Source organism: Oncorhynchus mykiss, chromosome 28, assembly GCF_057628025.1.
Source record: "Oncorhynchus mykiss isolate SJ-2025 chromosome 28, ASM5762802v1, whole genome shotgun sequence".
In the NCBI taxonomy this organism is placed as follows: Eukaryota; Metazoa; Chordata; class Actinopteri; order Salmoniformes; family Salmonidae; genus Oncorhynchus; species Oncorhynchus mykiss.
Window position 1 is genome coordinate 4,495,001 of NC_143049.1, and position 19,148 is coordinate 4,514,148.

General features: G+C 44.9%; 1 protein-coding gene across 9 annotated transcripts in view; it reads left to right on the forward strand.

The window, feature by feature from the left end:
• LOC110508359 (calmodulin-regulated spectrin-associated protein 2) overlaps positions 1-19,148 on the forward strand; it is a 71,136-nt gene that overhangs the window by 40,158 nt on the left and 11,830 nt on the right. For 5 of the 9 annotated variants that reach the window (XM_090225910.1, XM_090225914.1, XM_036966836.2 and 2 more), the window contains exons 4-14: positions 988-1,077; positions 5,093-5,125; positions 6,221-6,362; positions 10,407-10,546; positions 16,424-16,514; positions 16,673-16,760; positions 16,913-16,935; positions 17,073-17,433; positions 17,574-18,210; positions 18,421-18,561; positions 18,909-19,137. In XM_090225910.1, coding sequence (XP_090082036.1) covers positions 988-1,077; positions 5,093-5,125; positions 6,221-6,362; positions 10,407-10,546; positions 16,424-16,514; positions 16,673-16,760; positions 16,913-16,935; positions 17,073-17,433; positions 17,574-18,210; positions 18,421-18,561; positions 18,909-19,137 — 1,975 coding nt within the window. The remainder of the gene's footprint in view (positions 1-987; positions 1,078-5,092; positions 5,126-6,220; positions 6,363-10,406; positions 10,547-16,423; positions 16,515-16,672; positions 16,761-16,912; positions 16,936-17,072; positions 17,434-17,573; positions 18,211-18,420; positions 18,562-18,908; positions 19,138-19,148) is intronic. The other 4 variants (XM_090225911.1, XM_090225916.1, XM_036966837.2 and 1 more) reach the window with 1 other exon arrangement.

Consider the following 19,148-nt stretch of genomic DNA (forward strand, 5'->3'; position numbering starts at 1 on the left):
GCTCGCACACACACACACACACGCTCGCACACACACACACACACGCTCGCTCGCACACACACACACACACACACACACACGTTTGCACACACACACACACACACACACACCATTAGTATTGATGCTAATGTTGCTAGCGTACCTCTCGTCGGCATCCTAGTAATGTCCTAGCATCCTACATCCTAAAGAGTACACACTCTGGCTCCGTGTTGTCGGCTACCATCTGAGCTTGTTGACAACATTCCTCCCTGCTGCGAGCCCAAGGCCAGACGGATACACACATGCAGACACGCATGTACACACACGTATGCTTCACACACAGATTCACACGCTTACAAATATAGTCACGGAAAAATGCACACTCATGCAGACATATGAGGATGGACGAACACAAATATTGACATGAATACACATGCCCACAGATGGGGGATCTTAATTTGACTAGTTTCCTCGCAGGAGTAAGATTTAATTCTTCAAAAAATATATTTTTTACCGGAAATGTGTTTTGATAGGCTACCGTAGGCGATAGTTTAGGTGTGAGATCTAGTGAGAGTGAGAACTATTTTATTTCCCTCATGAAGTTTGGTTTATGTTTGTTGTACATGTACAACTTCACAACAAGGCTTAGAGCTGGAGCGCATCATTTATGAGGTTATGAGAGGTTGCAATGTTTTCATGTGCTGAATGATGGAAGTCATAGGACTGTTTTTTAAAACTGCATTATGGTCAATTTAATCTTGCCACCAAGAATGTTTAGTCTGTCACGAGAGACTGTAGTCGGTCTCTTTCTTTCTCACTTGCACACACAAAAACAAAACCTCTGCATTCATTCCCCCTTATTCCTTATTGGTAATGTGACCTTCAATAATATCCATTCTCTTTCTCCAATCTCTCTCTCTCTCTCTCTCTCTCTCTCTCTCTCTCTCTCTCTCTCCCTCTCACTCACTCTCCCTCTCTCTCTCTCTCTCTCTCTCTCTCTCTCACTAGGTGAATGAGCACCTCAGGGAGATTCTGGTGGAGGAGCAGAGGTTGAGAGAGAGCTCCTGCCCTGAGAGCACAGCTACTGCATCACAGAGGGTGAGTACTGACAAGCACACTGACACACACGCTCTGACTTCTCTCCCTCGTTGCCCTCTGTTGACATGGTCTGATATAACAGTCTGGACAGGGTCTCCCAGGCCCAACAGCAAGGGTCCCTCTCCAACCTCTCCAACTCCACGAGTACGAACTGAACATGCAGACAATTGTTTTCTTTCCATCTCTCTCTTGCTCTCTCTCTCTCTCTCTCTCTTTCTCTCTTGCCACTTTCACTCCTCTCTTTCTCGCTCTCGTTTTCTTTTTGACACAAACGAACACACACACACACACATTTCCCCTGCTAACAGAAGAACAGATGAGCTCAGTGTCATGTCAGCTGTATAGAGATATTGGCAAGAGACTCTGCTGCACTACTGTTAGAGAGAGAGAGAGAGAGCAGCAGAGACCCACACAACACAGAGCAAGCGAGAGAGAGAAAGGGGAGAGAGAGAGCAAAATAGAGGGCAACAAATAGTGAGATAGGGGAAAAAAAGTGGAACAGAGCAAGACTGGGGGCAAGACAGAGAGAGAGCATCAGACAGACAGACAGACAGACAGACAGAGAGAGGGCAACAGAGATCGAGTGGGACAGACTGCACTCAAGGGACATTAGTTATGTAAGGCCTATGTGACATTCTGAGTCATCCCTCTGGTCTACTGCTGACAGTACAAATAGACACGCGAGTCCTCATCTCACCCACAGTGACCTGTGTCAAGTCACGACCCTGTCTGAGAGGTCAAAGATCAAACCTAAAATGCACTTTAGTGGCCAGATCAAACCTCCTCACTGTGATAACAAAGAATATAATCACAAAAAAGGTGGTAACCCAGCTAGCACGTTTCCTGACTAGAAAAACTATTAAAAAAATAAATCTGACAACAGAAGTGAACATGTTCTGGGAAGGTTTATTTTTAGTTTGCAGGGAGGTTCTGAGAACGTTTTACTCTTGTTCCTTCACAGTTTTCCCGCAAGGTTTTATTAACGCTCTGTGAACGTTAATAACACTTTATTTAGGTTATTTGGTGGTTTTTGAATAACTTCCTTAAAAAACTTTCACTGAAACTTTTGATAGCACTGTTAATAACACTGCTAGCTTATTTTAACACTGCTAGCTAACTCCAAGCACAGATAGGAAACATGCAAACACATTTAGTTTTGAACCTATTTCTGCTCTCTAGCCATAGAATTAGTCCATGCCATGTTTTTTTTTACACATACATAGTTGTTTTAGTCTATTCAAACAGACCTCATTTCAAAGGAAACACGCATTCATTAACATCAGGTAGGGCCAATTAGTGGGTGCAGCCAACACACCTGAACACACTTAACAAGAGAGTTAAGTGTGTTCAAGATGCTGAGAACGGAATGTATATGTTTTAAATAACATTCTTGGAGCATTCTTCGAATGTTACTAAAAGTAGCAAAAAAAAGTTTTCTTCATGTTTTGAGAACGAAATGTTTTAAATGTTTTAAATAACATTTTTTTTAAACATTCTCTGAACTTAAAAATGTGCTTGTGGTTTTTATGGAAAATGTTCCTAATATTCTCGGAACAATTTGAGAACATGGCATTAAATAAAACCATGAGGAAACCTGTACGAAATGTTATGGTGAAGTACTGAAATGTACTTCACCATAACAAAATGTAATTTAAATGTAACAATGTTTGAACTTTTAGTAAACATTCTTTTAAAAGAATGAAATACCAAGAAAAGTATGTTTTTTTGTCAAGTTCATTAAATGTGTTGAGAATGTTCCAAAGCCAAACCCCGATCAGTTCATTAAGAGTTGCCTCTTTGTTCGTTCTCCTGCCCACCCCCCAAAAAAAACAAATGTGAAAAAGTCGGTTTTCAGTCCGGGCCTGATATTCTAAGAGTTGATTTGGGTTGGGTCGGCCCGGGCTTATGGTTTGCCCAACATTGCAACCTACGTTTGAGATCAACGCCTGGCCGTGGCTGTGGGAGAAGCGAGCCTGTATCTCTGAATGAGAATGAGATCTCTCTCCCTCTCTCTGCTCTGATAGACATGAGTCTACAACTCTCATCTCTCCAGCGTTGGTCATTTATTTCCCTGGTAAATTGAAATGAATGTTCTAAAGTTATAGAATAACTACTATCTGGTCAGAAAGAAATGAATTAATTCAGAATAGCCTACTACACCACGAGAAGGCCTGTAATTTAGCCACAGAGGATCAATAACGTATATTTTTTCAAGCCTGGCTGTGGATTGTGTGCAGCCCAATTGTGTGCAGCCCACTGCAAATCTGTCAGTGAACAGCATGCAGACAAAACAGGCCTTTCCCAATATTTCAGATACAATTGCGGGAAAACACAGGTTGGAAAGCAAATGGCTCCTGCTGAAAAGTGAAGACTAATCTGTCTGCTACCAAAATATTTGATCAATTTCCAAATATTGTTTTACAAAGTAAAACAAGAGAAAGATGGGCTTTTGGCACAAACGCATCGGCCATCACCGGCAAGTGATCTGCGCATCATCAGTGAAACTGGAAAGCATTTGTAGGACTATCATTTCCTCCTCATATTGCAGCCTACAAAGTGTGTCTCCACAAGACACGGTGGTTTTATTGATCTCAGATGTTCAGTTTGTCAGTGTCGTAGTAGCCTGTCATTTCCATCATTTTGGGCGGTATTAAAGATTCTGCCAAAGTCTCCAGTCATGTGAAATGTGTTTATAAAAGGAGACGTTTCCCCTGACCTTGGGCTATTAACAATGGTCCCCATGTGTGCAAGTTCTGGAAGCGCCTCTTACTGCTCTATGCAAATGCATGATATGCACGCAGGGCTTTATTATAAAGGGGTTTTTTATTTTATGCGTTCCGGTCACCCCCTCTGGCACCTCCCGAATTTACAACTGAACCACGGCTCACACCAAGCTCAAAGAAACATATGGTCCTCAGAACTTTGTGTTACCTGGGAACTTCCCTGTCAAAAAATCATTTGACTTACCTGGCTAAATAAAGGGTAAACAAACAATACATTTCCTTTGACTGTTTCCTTTGGCAAATGTTGTAAGCATCTTGTGATCAGAGCTTAACTCCGTTAAGCTGGGGAACTATTGAGAAGCCGCACAATTACATCAGGAGCTAAATCACATCAGACGACCTTTTATCAAAAAGTTACTACTGTGCCTATGATATAATAAGAGAGAGATCTTATCACTCACACACACACACACACCGATACCTTCCTTCCCACACATACTACCCTTTTCAAAGTAAAAAATGAAGGGAGGCCTTGACGTGCTTGTTAGCCTCAGCCAGAGAAGAACTGTATGCTCCTAATAAACTGCTGGAGCACATGCTCTGTCAGAACCAACTCTCTCTATCACTGCCTTTATCAGGGTCAACACAGACAGGGCTGTCTGTTCACTGAACAGGCCACATTGTAAAGAGGGGCTACGTTCCAAATGACACCCTTTTTACCGACATAGAGTACTACTTTTGACCTGAGCCTTTATGAGCCCTGGTCAAAAGTAGTGCAATAGATAGGGAATAGGGTGCCGTTTGGGAAGCGGACGAGGGCGTCGATTTAGTGTCACAGCTTGAATACAGACAACAATCCCTTTCTCAGACGAAAGCCTCAGACCGTCTCGATTTAAGGGCCGTGTGTGTGACTGTGAAGAGTCTTTGAACTTGATCTGATGACAGAGAGTGTGTTGTGAAGTGATTGGGGGGGGGGGGGGACTCTTTCAGTTGTGACAAAGGAGACACTCACAGTAGCTGCTGGGTAATTTGATATTGAGTAGGATGCATAGGGAGTCTATCAGCTGCAGCTCCATACCTCCCGTTGGTCTGGATGGAGAAGAGTCACTGTGACCACTGTGGGAAGTTAATTGACACATGAACCAATGATTTAAATAAAATAAAAAAGTCAAAAATACATTAACATGTCCCACAGGATGATGTGTGTGGACACAGTAGACCTGAGCCTTCCTAGGCCTAATGACTTTCCCCTCTCTTCCTCTTGTTGGCATCGTGTCCATTGTTATCTCAAGGCTCCAGACAAATGGTATTGGAGACTGGTACCTGTAAGTCCATCTATCAGCCTCTCCCTCTCCCCCAGACCTCCCCTTCCCCTGGCCCCTTACCACTACCCTAACCCACATGCAGCCCTGTCTATCACCCCTACCCTCCAATGATGTTCCTTCCCTCTTACCTCTCATGTTGTTTGTTAGAACAGCTGTATAACATCTGTATATAGATGCTCATACTGCACCTCAATGCTAGTGCAGTGCAACCATACGTAAACAACCCACTATATCACACAAAATGCTGAATCACACACCAGACAAAACGCAACTTAAGCTCTCCTCTCTGTGTTTGAAAAATGGGACCACTCTTTCTTCTAGTAAAGTAATGGATGCCCAGCCTGTTCCTTTTATTATAGGTGAGACTGGGAGCAGAGAGGGGAACCAGTTGTTGTACTGGTGCGGCACCAGTGTGTTTTATAGGCTCTGAGAGAAACAAATCTACAACTACAACGTATTCCCTCTGTCAGAACAGCTTATTAAACTGTAAATCATCACCCTGCCCTTATCCTTACCAAAATCATTAAGGGGGAAAACACAAAGTGACCCTGGATCAGATCAGCGAACCTGATCTTACCTCCATCCAGTCAACACTGCAGGACACCATAGCACAGGAGATTTATATTGGTTGGATACTGTAACACAGGAGATTTATCTGGTCGTAACAGTTAATGTAGGAACATGAGACTAGTGTAAATCACTAGATGATATAGGGACATTCAGACTCAGTCACACCTTAGTGTAATTACGGTACACGAACTCCAAACCCAGTGGAAGTGTAGCCTTGGTGCCCGACTGTTTTTTGCATTCGACAACGATACAGGATCTTTACCGTAGAGGACAATGTCAGCCTCTCCCTCTCCCCTATAAAGATGGCGTTGGTCGATCTGTCAAAGTCTCCACAGTCTGTTTTCTTTGCATGCAGCGACACCCCACTCACTATCTGTTTAGTTGAGGCTGAACCCTCCAATGCTTGAATAACCCCAGACTAAACTACTATATACATCCCCATACATCCCTCTCCTTTCTCTGATTCCATAGATTAACTGTATATCACTGACCTGTAATCCCTCTCTGTTGTTGCCATGGCTGCAGGCGCGCTATAGGAGGGAGCATGCGAAGCAGAGGTCAGCTCCCTCCCTCCCCCTGGTGGACAATCTGCTAAAGGACAACACAGACGGCTGTGCCCTGGCCGCGCTCGTCCACTTCTACTGCCCAACGTCTGTCAGACTGGAAGGTACCACATCATACCTGTAGCCTTCTCTGGTTGGCCTACTTTATACTAATAGTTTGCAGTAACAGCATCTGTTATAGCTCACACTCACTCAGAATGGTAAGTACATTAGGCTGCCGTTACACAAGGTATTGAACAGAATCTGATGAGCATAGGGGCATTCATTCACAGCAAACAATATATTTTCTAGAAACATGATAGCTACATTATGCATAAGTATTAAAGAGGGACTCTTTGGGCACAGAATCATCAACAAATGATTGTAAATGGAAACAATGACCAGTAGTATCAACAGCTATATTGTTTTAACCATTAGACATGCAGTATCAGTCCAAAGTTTGGACACACCTACTTATTGCAGGGTTTTCCTTTATTTTTACTATTTTCTACCTGGTATAATAATAGTGAAGACATCAAAACTATGAAATTATACATATGGAATCATGAAGTAACCAAAAAAGTGTTGATGACAGATTTACACACTCTTGGCATTCTCTCAACCAGCTTTGTGAGGTAGTCACCGGGAATGCATTTCAATTAACAGGTGTCCCTTGTTAAATGTTCATTTGTGAAATTTCTTTGAGCCAATCAGTTGTGTTGTGACAAGGTAGGGTTGGTATACATAAGATAGCCCTATTTGGTAAAATACCAAGTCCAAATTATGGCAAGAACAGCTCAAATAAGCAAAGAGAAACGACAGTCTATCATTACTTTAAGACATGAAGGTCAGTCATTGCGAAAAATTTCAAGAACTTTGAATGTTTCTTCAAGCGCAGTCGCAAAAACCATCAAGCGCTATGATGAAACTGGCTCATGAGGACTGCCACAGGAAAGGAATACCCAGAGTTACCTCTGCTGCAGAGGATAAGTTCATTAGAGTTACCAAATTGCAGCCGAAATAAATTCTTCACAGAGTTCAATTAACAGGCTGTATCACATCCGGCCGGGATTGGGAGTCCCATAGGGCACACAATCGGCCCAGCATCGTCCGGGTTTGGCCGGGGTAGGCTGTCATTGTAAATAAGAATTTGTTCTTAACTGACTTGCCTAGTTAAATAAAGGTAAACCCCCCCCCCCCCCAAAAAAAAAAAAAAAACCAGACATCTCAACATCAACTGTTCAGAGGAGACTGCGTGAATCAGGCCTTACACCAGGAATGCACAATCCCTCCATCAGTGCTCAGACTGTCCGCAATAGGCTGAGAGAGGCTGGACTGAGGGCTTGTAGGCCTGTTGTAAGGCAGGTCCTCGCCAGACATCAACGGCAACAACATTGCCTATGGGCACAAACCCACCGTCGCTGGACCAGACAGGACTGGCAAAAAGTACTCTTCACTGACGAGTCACAGTTTTGTCTCACCAGGGGTGATGGTCGGATTCGCGTTTATCGTCAAAGGAATGAGCGTTACACCGAGGCCTGTACTCTGGAGCGGGATCGATTTGGAGGTGGAGGGTCCGTCATGATCTGGGGCGGTGTATCACAGCATCATAGGACTGAGCTTGTTGTCATTGCAGGCAGTCTCAACGCTGTGCGTTACAGGGAAGACATCCACCTTCCTCATGTGGTACCCTTCCTGCAGGCTCATCCTGACATGACCCTCCAGCATGACAATGCCACCAGCCATACTGCTCACACTGTGCGTGATTTCCTGCAAGACAGGAATGTCAGTGTTCTGCCATGGCCAGCGAAGAGCCCGTATCTCAATCCCATTGAGCACGCCTGGGACCGGTTGGATCGGAGGGTGAGGGCTAGGGTCATTCCCCCCAGAAATGTCCGGGAACTTGCAGGTGCCACAGCAAGAACTGGCAAATCTGGTGCAGTCCATGAGGAGGAGATGCACTGCAGTACTTAATGCAGCTTGTGGCCACACCAGATACTGACTGTTACTTTTGATTTTGACCCCCCCTTTGTTCAGGGACACACTATTATACTTCTGTTAGTCACATATCTGTGGAACTTGTTCAGTTTATGTCTCAGTTGTTGAATCTTGTTATGTTCATACAAATATTTACACATGTTAAGTTTGCTGAAAATAAACGCAGTTGACAGTGAGAGGACGTTTCTTTTTTTGCTGAGCTTATAAATATATGGACGACCAATGTTAGAGCGGCATAGACTAAGGTACAGTAAAATGGTATAGAATACAGTACATACATATGAGATAATAATGGATGATAGTGGGGTGAACAGGCAGTGGCTCGGGTGGTTGTTGTCCTTGATGATCTATTTGGCCTTCCTGTGACATCGGGTGCTGTAGGTGTCCTGGAGAGCAGATAGTTTGCCCCCGGTGATGTGTTGTGCAGACTGCACCACCCTCTGGTGAGCCCTGCGGTTGTGGGCGGTGAAGTTGCCATACCATTTGCCGTACCAGGCTGTTTGTGTGGGTTTTAGGTGACAAGCCAAATTTCTTCAGCCTCCATTTCAGTTTGTCAGTGATGTGTACGCCTAGGAACTTAAAACTTTCCACCTTCTCCACCGCTGTCCCGTCGATGTGGATAGGGGGTGCTCCCTCTACTGTTTCCTGAAGTCCACGATAATCTCCTTTGTTTTGTTGACGTTGAGTGTGAGGTTATTTTCCTGGGACCACACTCCCAGAGCCCTCACCTCCTCCCTCTAGGCTGTCTCATCGTTGTTGGTAATCAAGTCTGCAAAGGGTGGCTACTTTGAAGAATCTAAATCTAAATGAATGTAAATGTGTTCATTTGTTTAACACTTTTTTGGTTACTACATGATTCCATATGTGTTATTTCATAGTTTTGATGTCTTCGCTGTTCAAACTTTTGACTGGTTCTGTACATACAACTGAACAGTGATTTTTCCGACAGTTTGACCTCCCGATCCGTTCTGAGACAATGACCCCTGACCCTGATATGACTCCAACTGACAGGAATACCCCTTATCACATGACTGCAGTCTAACAGACTAGCTTAGACTAGCTATAACACAGAATAGTTAACACACACACACATACAGAGAGATAATAGCTTATCCACTATCCTGCCCAGTAGATATGATGTGAAAAAATGCTGTTGGAAAGAAGATTAGCCCCTAGTGATGAAGTCAATGTTTACAATTTCATCAATACTGTCAAAAGGGTCCATAAGGTTCAGGTTTATTCCATGACACATGTTATTCAATGGTAATGGTGTCAATAGAAGACGCCAAGGGTAGTCGGTTTTGAATCCTGCTGGGGCAACCCATACGTACAAAAATATGTGTCAGTCTCTTTGGATAAAAGTGTCTGCTAAATATTATTATTAAAAGATTAAACCTGAGGGATTTCCATAACATGAGAGGGAGAAGGAGTCTGTTGAGACAGTACCCAGTGATCCAGCCTCCACCCACTGTTCTAAAAATGCCCCAGGGCCAGGCGAAGATGTGATTGGTCAGTAATGTGACAGCAGCACAGTCCTTTAGACAGAGGACAACCGTTGACTGTTATTTTTTAAAGATAAATATTGCCACTCCCCTTCTGTGAGTGCCCAGTCATATATAGATGTATCTGTGTGCTAGAATGAGATACTGTAAAGAAGGATTGGATAGTGAGGGAATATTCTGGAACACGGCAATTTTTAACAGTACATGTGACCCAGCTGTGACAATCGTTTCATTCAGTTCCATTTCAATGAAAGCTCCATTTGGCTCCCATTGTGGAAATGTTGTACTTCCTGAAGAATCTGGCAGACTGATGACATCACTGTCCAATCCTTCTTCAGCTCGTTCTAGTCTGCGTGGGCTCTCCCCATCATGACATCACCATCTCTGTTATTCTGTGTACTCTCCCCTGCCTTCCAACCTTGCCTCCTGTGACCATTATTCTGGCTAAACACTACAAATAATACTAAGTATTTTATAAAAGGAACTTTTATAATAAAATAACAATCATAAAAATAAATAAAAAGTCTGACCAGTGCACGTCTCAATTGCATAAAAAACAGAAAAGCCATTGATGCACAGCTGAAGCTTTTCAAATCCATGCGAATCCAACCCCTGAAGATAGCAACACTAACCCCGCCCCTATGCTCTCTCCTCTCCCCGCCCCTCCAGATATTTGTCTGAAGGAGACCATGTCGCTGGCTGACAGTCTTTACAACCTGCAGCTGGTGCAGGAGTTCTGTAGGGACAACCTCAACCACTGCTGCCACTTCTCCCTGGAGGACATGCTCTATGCCCACTCTTCCATCAAGGTAGGACCATGGGGAACAGAGGGGGGGCTGGGGGGGACAGGGTAGGGGGATGGTGGAATAGGAAGGGAGGGAGGGAGGCTGTGGGCGACGGGGGAAGAGGTCTGGGAGGACAGGATGGAGGCTATGGGGGGCAGCGGTCTGGGGGACAGGAGGGTAGGCTGGGGGGACAGGACAGAGGGTTGGGGGTGCAGAGGGGAGGCTGGGGGGACATGGGAGGGGCCAAGACTTGGTTAGTTGGGTAGGGAGGGAAATGGGGTGTTGACTATGGAGGTAGAATATACATTTGAAGTCGGAAGTTAACATACACTTAGGTTGGAGTCATTAAAACTCATTTTTCAACCACTCCATAAATGTCTTGTTAACAAACTATAGTTTTGGCAGTTAGGACATCTACTTTGTGCATGACATAAGTCAATGTTTCCAACAATTGTTGACAGACAAATTATTACACTTATAATTCACGGTATCACAATTCCAGTGGGTCAGAAGTTTACATACACTAAGTTGACTGTGCCTTTAAACAGCTTGGAAAAGGATGTCTTGGCTTTAGAATCTTCTGATAGGCTATTTGGCATCATTTGAGTCGATTGGAGGTGTACCTGTGAATGTATTTCAAGGCCTACCTTCAAGCTCAGTGCCTCCACAAGTCTGGTTCATCCTTGGGAGCAATTTCCAAACGCCTGAAAAACAATAGTACGCACGTATAAACACCATGGGACCACGCAGCCATCATACCGCTCAGGAAGGAGACTCATTCTGTCTCCTAGAGATGAACGTACTTTGGTGCGAAAAGTGCAAATCAATCCCAGAACAACAACAAAGGACCTTGTGAAGATGCTGGAGGAAACAGGTACAAAAGTATCTATATCCACAGTAAAACAAGTCCTATATCGAAATCCTGAAAGGCTATGCAAGGAAGAAGCCACTGCTCCAAAACCACCATAAAAAAGCCAGACTACGGTTTGCAAATGCACATGGGGACAAAGATTGTACTTTTTGGAGAAATGTCCTCTGGTCTGATAAAACAAAAATAGAACTTTTGGGCCATAATGAACATCATTATGTTTGGAGGAAAAAGGGGGAGGCTTGCAAGCCGAAGAACACCATCCCAACCGTGAAGCACGGGGGTGGCAGCATCATGTTGTGGGGGTGCTTTGCTGCAGGAGGGACTGGTGCACTTCACAAAATAGATGGCATCATGAGAGCGGAAAATTATGTGGATATATTGAAGCAACATCTCAAGACATCAGTCAGGATGTTAAAGCTTGGTCGCAAATGGGTCTTCCAAATGGACAATGACCCCAAGCATACTTCCAAAGTTGTGGCAAAATGGCTTAAGGACAACAAAGTCAAGGTATTGGAGTGGCCATCACAAAGCCCTGACCTCAACCCTATAGAACATTGAAAAAGTGTGTGCGAGCAAGGAGGCCTACAAACCTGACTCAGTTACCAGAGCCCTGTCGGGAGGAATGGGCCAAAATTCACCCAACTTATTGTGGGAAGCTTGTGGAAGGCTACCCGATACGTTTGACCCATGTTTAACAATTTAAATGCAATGCTACCAAATACGAATTGAGTGTATAAAAAATTCTGACCCACTTGGAATGTGATGAAAGAAATACAATCTGAAATAAATAATTCTCTCTACTATTATTCTGACATTTCACATTCCTAAAAAAAAGTGATGATCTTAACTGACAGGGAATTTTTGCACGGATTAAATGTTGACTCCAATGCTTCCCACAGTTGTATCAAGTTGACTAGCTGTCGTTTGGTTGGTGGACCATTCTTGATACACACAGGAAACTGTTGAGTGTGAAAAACCCAGCAGCGTTACAGCTCTTGACACAAACCGATGCGCTTGGCACCTACTACCATACCCCGTTCAAAGGCACTTAAATATTTTGTCTTGCCCATTCACCCTCTGAATGGCACACATACACAATCCATGTCTCAATTGTCTCAAGGCTTAAAAATCCTTCTTTAACCTGCCTCCTCCCCTTCATCTACACTGATTGAAGTGGATTTAACATGTGGCATCAATAAGGGATCATATCTTATTTTCAAATGGGGTAATGATGCATAGTGGGGCATAAGAGGACAGGGAGGGTAGATGTTTTAAAGTATATTAGTCATTGGTGTTCAACCGGTGTGCCTTGAGGAACTCTCAGGTGTGTGAAAATCATTAGCAAAGGAAAGTCTGATTAGGATTTATTTCTAAATATATGGCTCTGGGCTTAGCTGAACCACAGCCTCTGGTACTGTATGGCTCTGGGCTTAGCTATACCACAGCCTCTGGTACTGTATGGCTCTGGGCTTAGCTGAACCACAGCCTCTGGTACTGTATGGCTCTGGGCTTAGCTATACCACAGCCTCTGGTACTGTATGGCTCTGGGCGTAGCTATACCACAGCCTCTGGTACTGTATTGCTCTGGGCGTAGCTATACCACAGCCTCTGGTACTGTATGGCTCTGGGCTTAGTTATACCACAGCCTCTGGTACTGTATGGCTCTGGGCTTAGCTATACCACAGCCTCTGGTACTGTTTGGCTCTGGGCTTAGCTGAACCACAGCCTCTGGTACTGTATGGCTCTGGGCATAGCTGAACCACAGCCTCTGATACTGTATGACTCTGGGCTTAGCTATACCACAGCCTCTGGTACTGTATGGCTCTGGGCTTAGCTATACCACAGCCTCTGCCATAGAAACAAACGGAGCATGGCTTTGTGTCCGTGGTTGCACCTTTACAAGGCAGAAGACCTTGTCTGTAGCCCAAAGCGTTTTTTACCGGAGCTACATTTTCTTCTTTCTGGTGCAGATTTGCGGGACGCTTTTAAAGGGGTACACACAAATGAGTAAAACTGAAAATATTTCAAATGAACCCTATTTAATCTAATAGAAAATAGATGGTTTTCAGTATGGATCAGATGAGATGGCGGCCATTGCCACTAAATAAATTAATAGGGAAATTGGCGATGAGCTTCATTTTATATCCCATCAAGGTGTGCCACGGTTCAAAAAAGGTTGTGAACCACTGTATTAGTGTACTGTACTCTATGTGGGTAGAGGAGATTTGGGTGTGCGTGTTTGTGTAGGAGGGGTCAATTTTGTCACACTGACTGTTCTGCCAAGTCAAATGAGAGTATGAGTCAGTGTGTGTGTGTGTGTGTGTGTGTGTGTGTGTGTGTGTGTGTGTGTGTGTGTGTGTGTGTGTGTGTGTGTGTGTGTGTGTGTGTGTGTGCGCGTGCGTGCATGCTTGTATGGGGTTATTCCAGAACAGAAGGGCCAAAGTGGGCCAAAGTCTCCCCCTCAGACAAACAGAGGCTGCTTAGAGAGAAGTGTCATGCTACTTTCTCTGTGCCTGCCTCTCCCTGCCTCTCTTGTTCTGTTGTTTTTACATTTTCTATCAAAGGAAGACAGAACTGTCAGTAAAGAACTGTTGATTCTTTATGTGCCACAAAGAATACTGAATGGGGTTCTGATTTATTAATCATACATACAGAATTGATCACTTAACTGAGATGTTTTCGATGTGAGGCAGGACAAAACAGATAGAAAACCATATGATCTGGCTATAGACTCCCAGAATGCATAGCATGCAGTATAGGACAGTGGAGGCTGCTGAGGGGAGGACAGCTCATAATAATGGCAGGACTGGTATCAAACGCGTGGTTTCCGTGTGGTTGATAACCATTATTAAGTTCCTATACCAGCAGCCTTCACTGGTATAGGAACATTAGTCAGAACCAATTAGGATTCTGGTCCTCCCCCTGACCGTTGGCACACTGTGTCTTTTCCATAGACTGCTTGTTGCTTGTGTGAAAACAGTGCTACAAGTGAGTGTCTCAGGCAGGGACAGAGAGTGAGAGAACGGCTCCTGAAGAGCAGCCAAAAGCTGGCCTAGAGCCAACTCCCAACTGGCCAAACCTCCAGAACCCCTAACCAACCAGCCACAGTGTGTGTGTGGGCGTGTGTGAAAAGGGACACTGTTCACACCCGTTATGTGTGGAGGAGTGTGTTCTAGACTCAAAACTCGACTTGATGTCCAAGAACTATAACAATACAAAGAGAATATCCAAGCAACCATGTTGGGAATCTAATGTCCAGTCTTAGTTTTGTGGTCAATGGAGAGGCTCTTTTCCGTAGAGAGAGAGAAGCCCAGTCAAAATATGTGGTTTAAAAGGCTCTCAGCAAATGAATGACTCTTATATGGAGGTCTCCAGAGTCTGTTTTTACCATTAAATCATAAAAAGCATAACATCTTATTTGGGTTACACTCTATGGGGTGTGTATTGCACACTAAACTATACCAGATGGTATTTAGTCAGTTCTTCCACTACACACTAGAAGTTGAGGTAACATAGCTATATGAGGCTGCCAATAATGCGCGTACACACACACACACACACACACACACACACACACACACACACACACACACACACACACACACACAATCAGTTACCTAGCAACAAAGGCAGCTCAGAGGCAGCTTGACCTGCTATCCCTGGCCTCAGTCACAGCGTCTTCAGTAGGTACCCATACCCCTTGACTTATTTCACATTTTGTTGTGTTACAGCCTGCATTCAAAATGCATTAAATCAACAACAAAAAGTCTCTCACCCATCTATACCACAGCCTCTGGTACTGTATGGCTCTGGGCGTAGCTATACCACAGCCTCTGGTACTGTATGGCTCTGGGCGTAGCTATACCACAGCCTCTGTACCCCATAATGACAAAGTGAAAACATGTTTTTAGAAATTTTAGCAAATGTATTGAAAATGAAATACAGAAATATCTAATTTACATAAGTATTCACACCCCTGAGTCAATAGATGTTAGAATCACCTTTGGAATCACCTTTTTTAAATTCCTCAAGCTTTGTCAAGTTGGTTGTTGATCTTTGCTAGACAGCCATTTTGAAGACTTGCCATAGATTTTCAAGACGATTTAAGTCAAAACTGTGACTAGACCACTCAGGGACATTCAATGTTATCTTGGTAAGCAGCTCCAGTGTATATTTGGCCATGTGTTTTGGGTTATTGTCCTGCTGAAAGGTGAATTTGTCTCCCAGTCTGGTGGAAAGCAGACTGAACCAGGTTTTCCTCTAGGATTCTGTCTGTGCTTTGCCCCCTTCCGTTTCATTTTTATCCTGAAAAATATGAAGAGTGGTACTCAGTAATGTGTTGTATTGGATTTGCCCAAAAAATTTGGAAAAACAATTAACGTTTTGTCCTGAATACATAGTGTTATACTTTGTATTCAGGACAAAAGTTAATTGTTTTTCCACATTTTTTGCAGTATTACTTTAGTGCCTTGTTGCAAACAGGATACATGTTTTGGAATGATTTAGTCTGTTCAGGCTTCCTTCTTTTCACTCTGTCAAATAGATTGGTATTGTGGAGCAACTACAATGTTGTTGATCCAGTCTCAGTTTTCTCCCGTCCCGTGTGTGGGATAGAGATGAGGTAGTCCTAAAAAAATCCTGTTAAACACTTATTATGTGACTTGTTAAGCAAATCTGTACTCATTAACTTATATAGGCCCACCATAACAAAGTGGTTGAATACTTATTGACTCAAGACATTTCAGATTTTCATTTCTCATTCATTTGCAAGCATTTCCGATAATCATAATTCCACTTTGACGTGATGGGCTATTGTGTGTAGGCCAGTGACACAACATCGACATTTAATCCATTTCAAATTCAGGCTGTAGTACAGCAACGTGTGGAAAACATCCAGGGGTACTTTATGAACCCTGTATTTTGCCTCCTATGTGTCTTAACAGAGGCACCTTGTGGACACATGTTGGTATTTGGTTGTATTACATTTTCTTTGCCCTTCTCTAACTCGTGTGTGTTTTGCCCTGTTGCAGAATAACTACCTGGTGTTTATGGCAGAGCTGTTCTGGTGGTTTGAAGTGGTCAAGCCTTCGTTTGTACAGCCCAGAGTCTTTGACCCACAAGGTAAGCCAAAAAGGGTGACGCTGAAGATGATGATGATGGGGATAATGAAGATAATCAACTGCATTGGCATAGTATATTCCAGTTTTCACCAGAATTCAGACCACGTCAACTACCTTTATTGACTTGAGTATCCTGACTGATTGGTGTTTTTTTGTCAGCCTGGGATCTAGCCCCGTCAGCAAGGGCTATGGCTCCTATCTGTGGCCCAGCCAAACAGGACTTTGGGGACAGCCCAGAACACAAAAGGTATGATTTAATATTGAGTGTACAAATGTAATAACCTGGAGTTATTTAATGTTCCCTTATTGAACAAGCTTGGGAAAGGTCAAGCGTAGTTCAACTTGGCAGTTACAGGAGGTGTGATTTTGAGCTTTATCGTAATTCTCTCTCTGTCTCAGGCTTCAACCAGACTCTGCTTCAGGTAAGAACACAGGAACTACCCCTTTCCTCAGAATCACAAACACTTGTCTGTCAGAAGACTCTGAACTACTATTGGTTCCCTTTGATTTAGTCTCTGTGCGTGTGGAACTAACCTTTTTTCTCCCCTGTTTCGGGCAGGTGTGATAAAGAGGACCATGTCCTATGTAGATGGCTGTGTGGGGACGTGGCCTAAGGAAAGACGGTCTAGGGGCATCTCCTTTGAGATTCCTTTGGACGGGGATCCTAACGTCCCTCCCGGTTGGGGTCCCTCACTCCGGGGCATGACCCGCTCTGCCAGCACCGAGGGCCTGGGTGTGTTCAAAGTTCACCACGCACCCCAGGGGGACATAAGGCGCCACCTCTCCTTTCAGCCGGTCAGCGTCAACGGTCCTAGCAGCACCGCAGGGCACATAACTGAGGAGGACTACAACACGGACTCACCAAACCCCCACAAAGCACTGGGGCGCGGGCAGACTCAGCCACACAAGAACCGGAACAGGTACTTATGATGGCTCTGACGGTAGGACAGCCGAGTTGTGTGTACAAGGGATACATATGCTGAATATAAATATGTTACTAACTGTTAGTTTCTTTTGATAAACGTGTTTAATAAATGATCATACCGGTCTGTCAATCTAGATGTTCCAATGGTGTTCTCAAAGAGAACGGCAATGACGGCCGCGGCCCCGTCAGCCCATCGAGCCCCCCTAGCATCGAGGAGGCTCTGAAGATTATCCACCACACAGAGAGGCCCCACAGCAGTCTGGGGACCGGGGCCAACGGCTTCTTCCTCCACGATGGAGCTGAACCATCAGACCCAGGGGACAACCCTGATGGCTACTCAGGATCGGCTAAGGCCCGGGCAGACGAGGCCGACCCCTACTCAGCCTCTACGGAGGAAGTGGACACAGGGATCCACGTGAGGTCGGAGGACATCCAGGAGAGTTTGGACGAGGACAATTCTTCCCTCAGGGACTACTCTGATATGGACCCTGATTATGAGGCTATGACCCGATCCTGTCCCTTACCAGAGGGGGATGGAGAGAGGGGGGTGAGGAGCAGCCCATACCCCAGCTCGGTGTCCCCAGCCCCTATGTCTCATGCTCCCAGCCCTGCCTCGTCCTCGGGTGGTTCTGGCGGCGGACTGGTTCGCATGACCAGCTTCGCCGAGCAGAAGTTCCGTAAGCTGGAGGGGCGGAGCAGTGGAGGGACCACCCCCGAGAGCGCTGAACTCTACGTTCCCAACACGCCCCCCACACGAACTGCCACGCTCGAGGTCAGTAGAGAAACTCTCTCTCTCTCTCTCTCTCTCTCTCCATGTTAATGTCTCTTGGACTCTCGCTCTCTCTCTCCATTGATCTATTTCTCTGTCGCTCTGTCTTCTCTTTCAACTCTTTTTGGTCCTACTCCGCATTTCTCTTTTGAATATTATCTTCTCCCTCTCGCCCTCTTCTTCCCACCCTCTCTCTCCCTCTCTCCTTCTCAGATCTCCAGCCCCACCCACCCAGCCCAGACCCCGGCCACGCCCTCTCCCAGAGACCACACCCACCTGCTGCCGTCAGATATGGTGCACCTGAAGATGAAGCTGGAGGAGAAACGCAGAGCCATCGAGGCCCAGAAGAAGAAGGTATAGGCTTAATAACGCTTCAGAGAGCTTCTCGTCTTTGGCAGCGTCTCAAACGGCATCCTATTCCCTATTTCCATAGGGCTCTAGTCAGAAGTAGTGCATGTATGTAGGGAATTGGGTGCCATATCAATGTATAATCCAAAACGAAAGAAAAATAACAAAACTCTGGTCTTCAAGCACTACTGCAGGTTTTCTAAAAGAGCCGTCCAGTCAAATTATGCCAGTTAGTAATCAAACCTAATCAAACATAAATCATTTGCACCATCATCTTGTTGGATAATTTGGTATGTTCAATGGTTTCCCCCTAAAACTTGCTGAAATAATAAGAGATTTTTCCTCTGTTTCAGGTTGAGGCAGCGTTCACTCGGCATCGTCAGAAGATGGGCCGGACAGCCTTCCTCAACGTGGTGCGAAGGAAAGGGGTGACCCCCTCCCCCACCAGCCCCGTCCCTGGGGGCCACGACCTGGACAAGCCCTCCTCAGATCGCTTCTTCACTCCTTCGGAAAGCCTGGGCCAGGCGGAGAGGTGCAAGCCCGACGGAGCAGCACCCAAGTCCCCCTGCGAGGAGGGTGCAGGTAGTCACCAC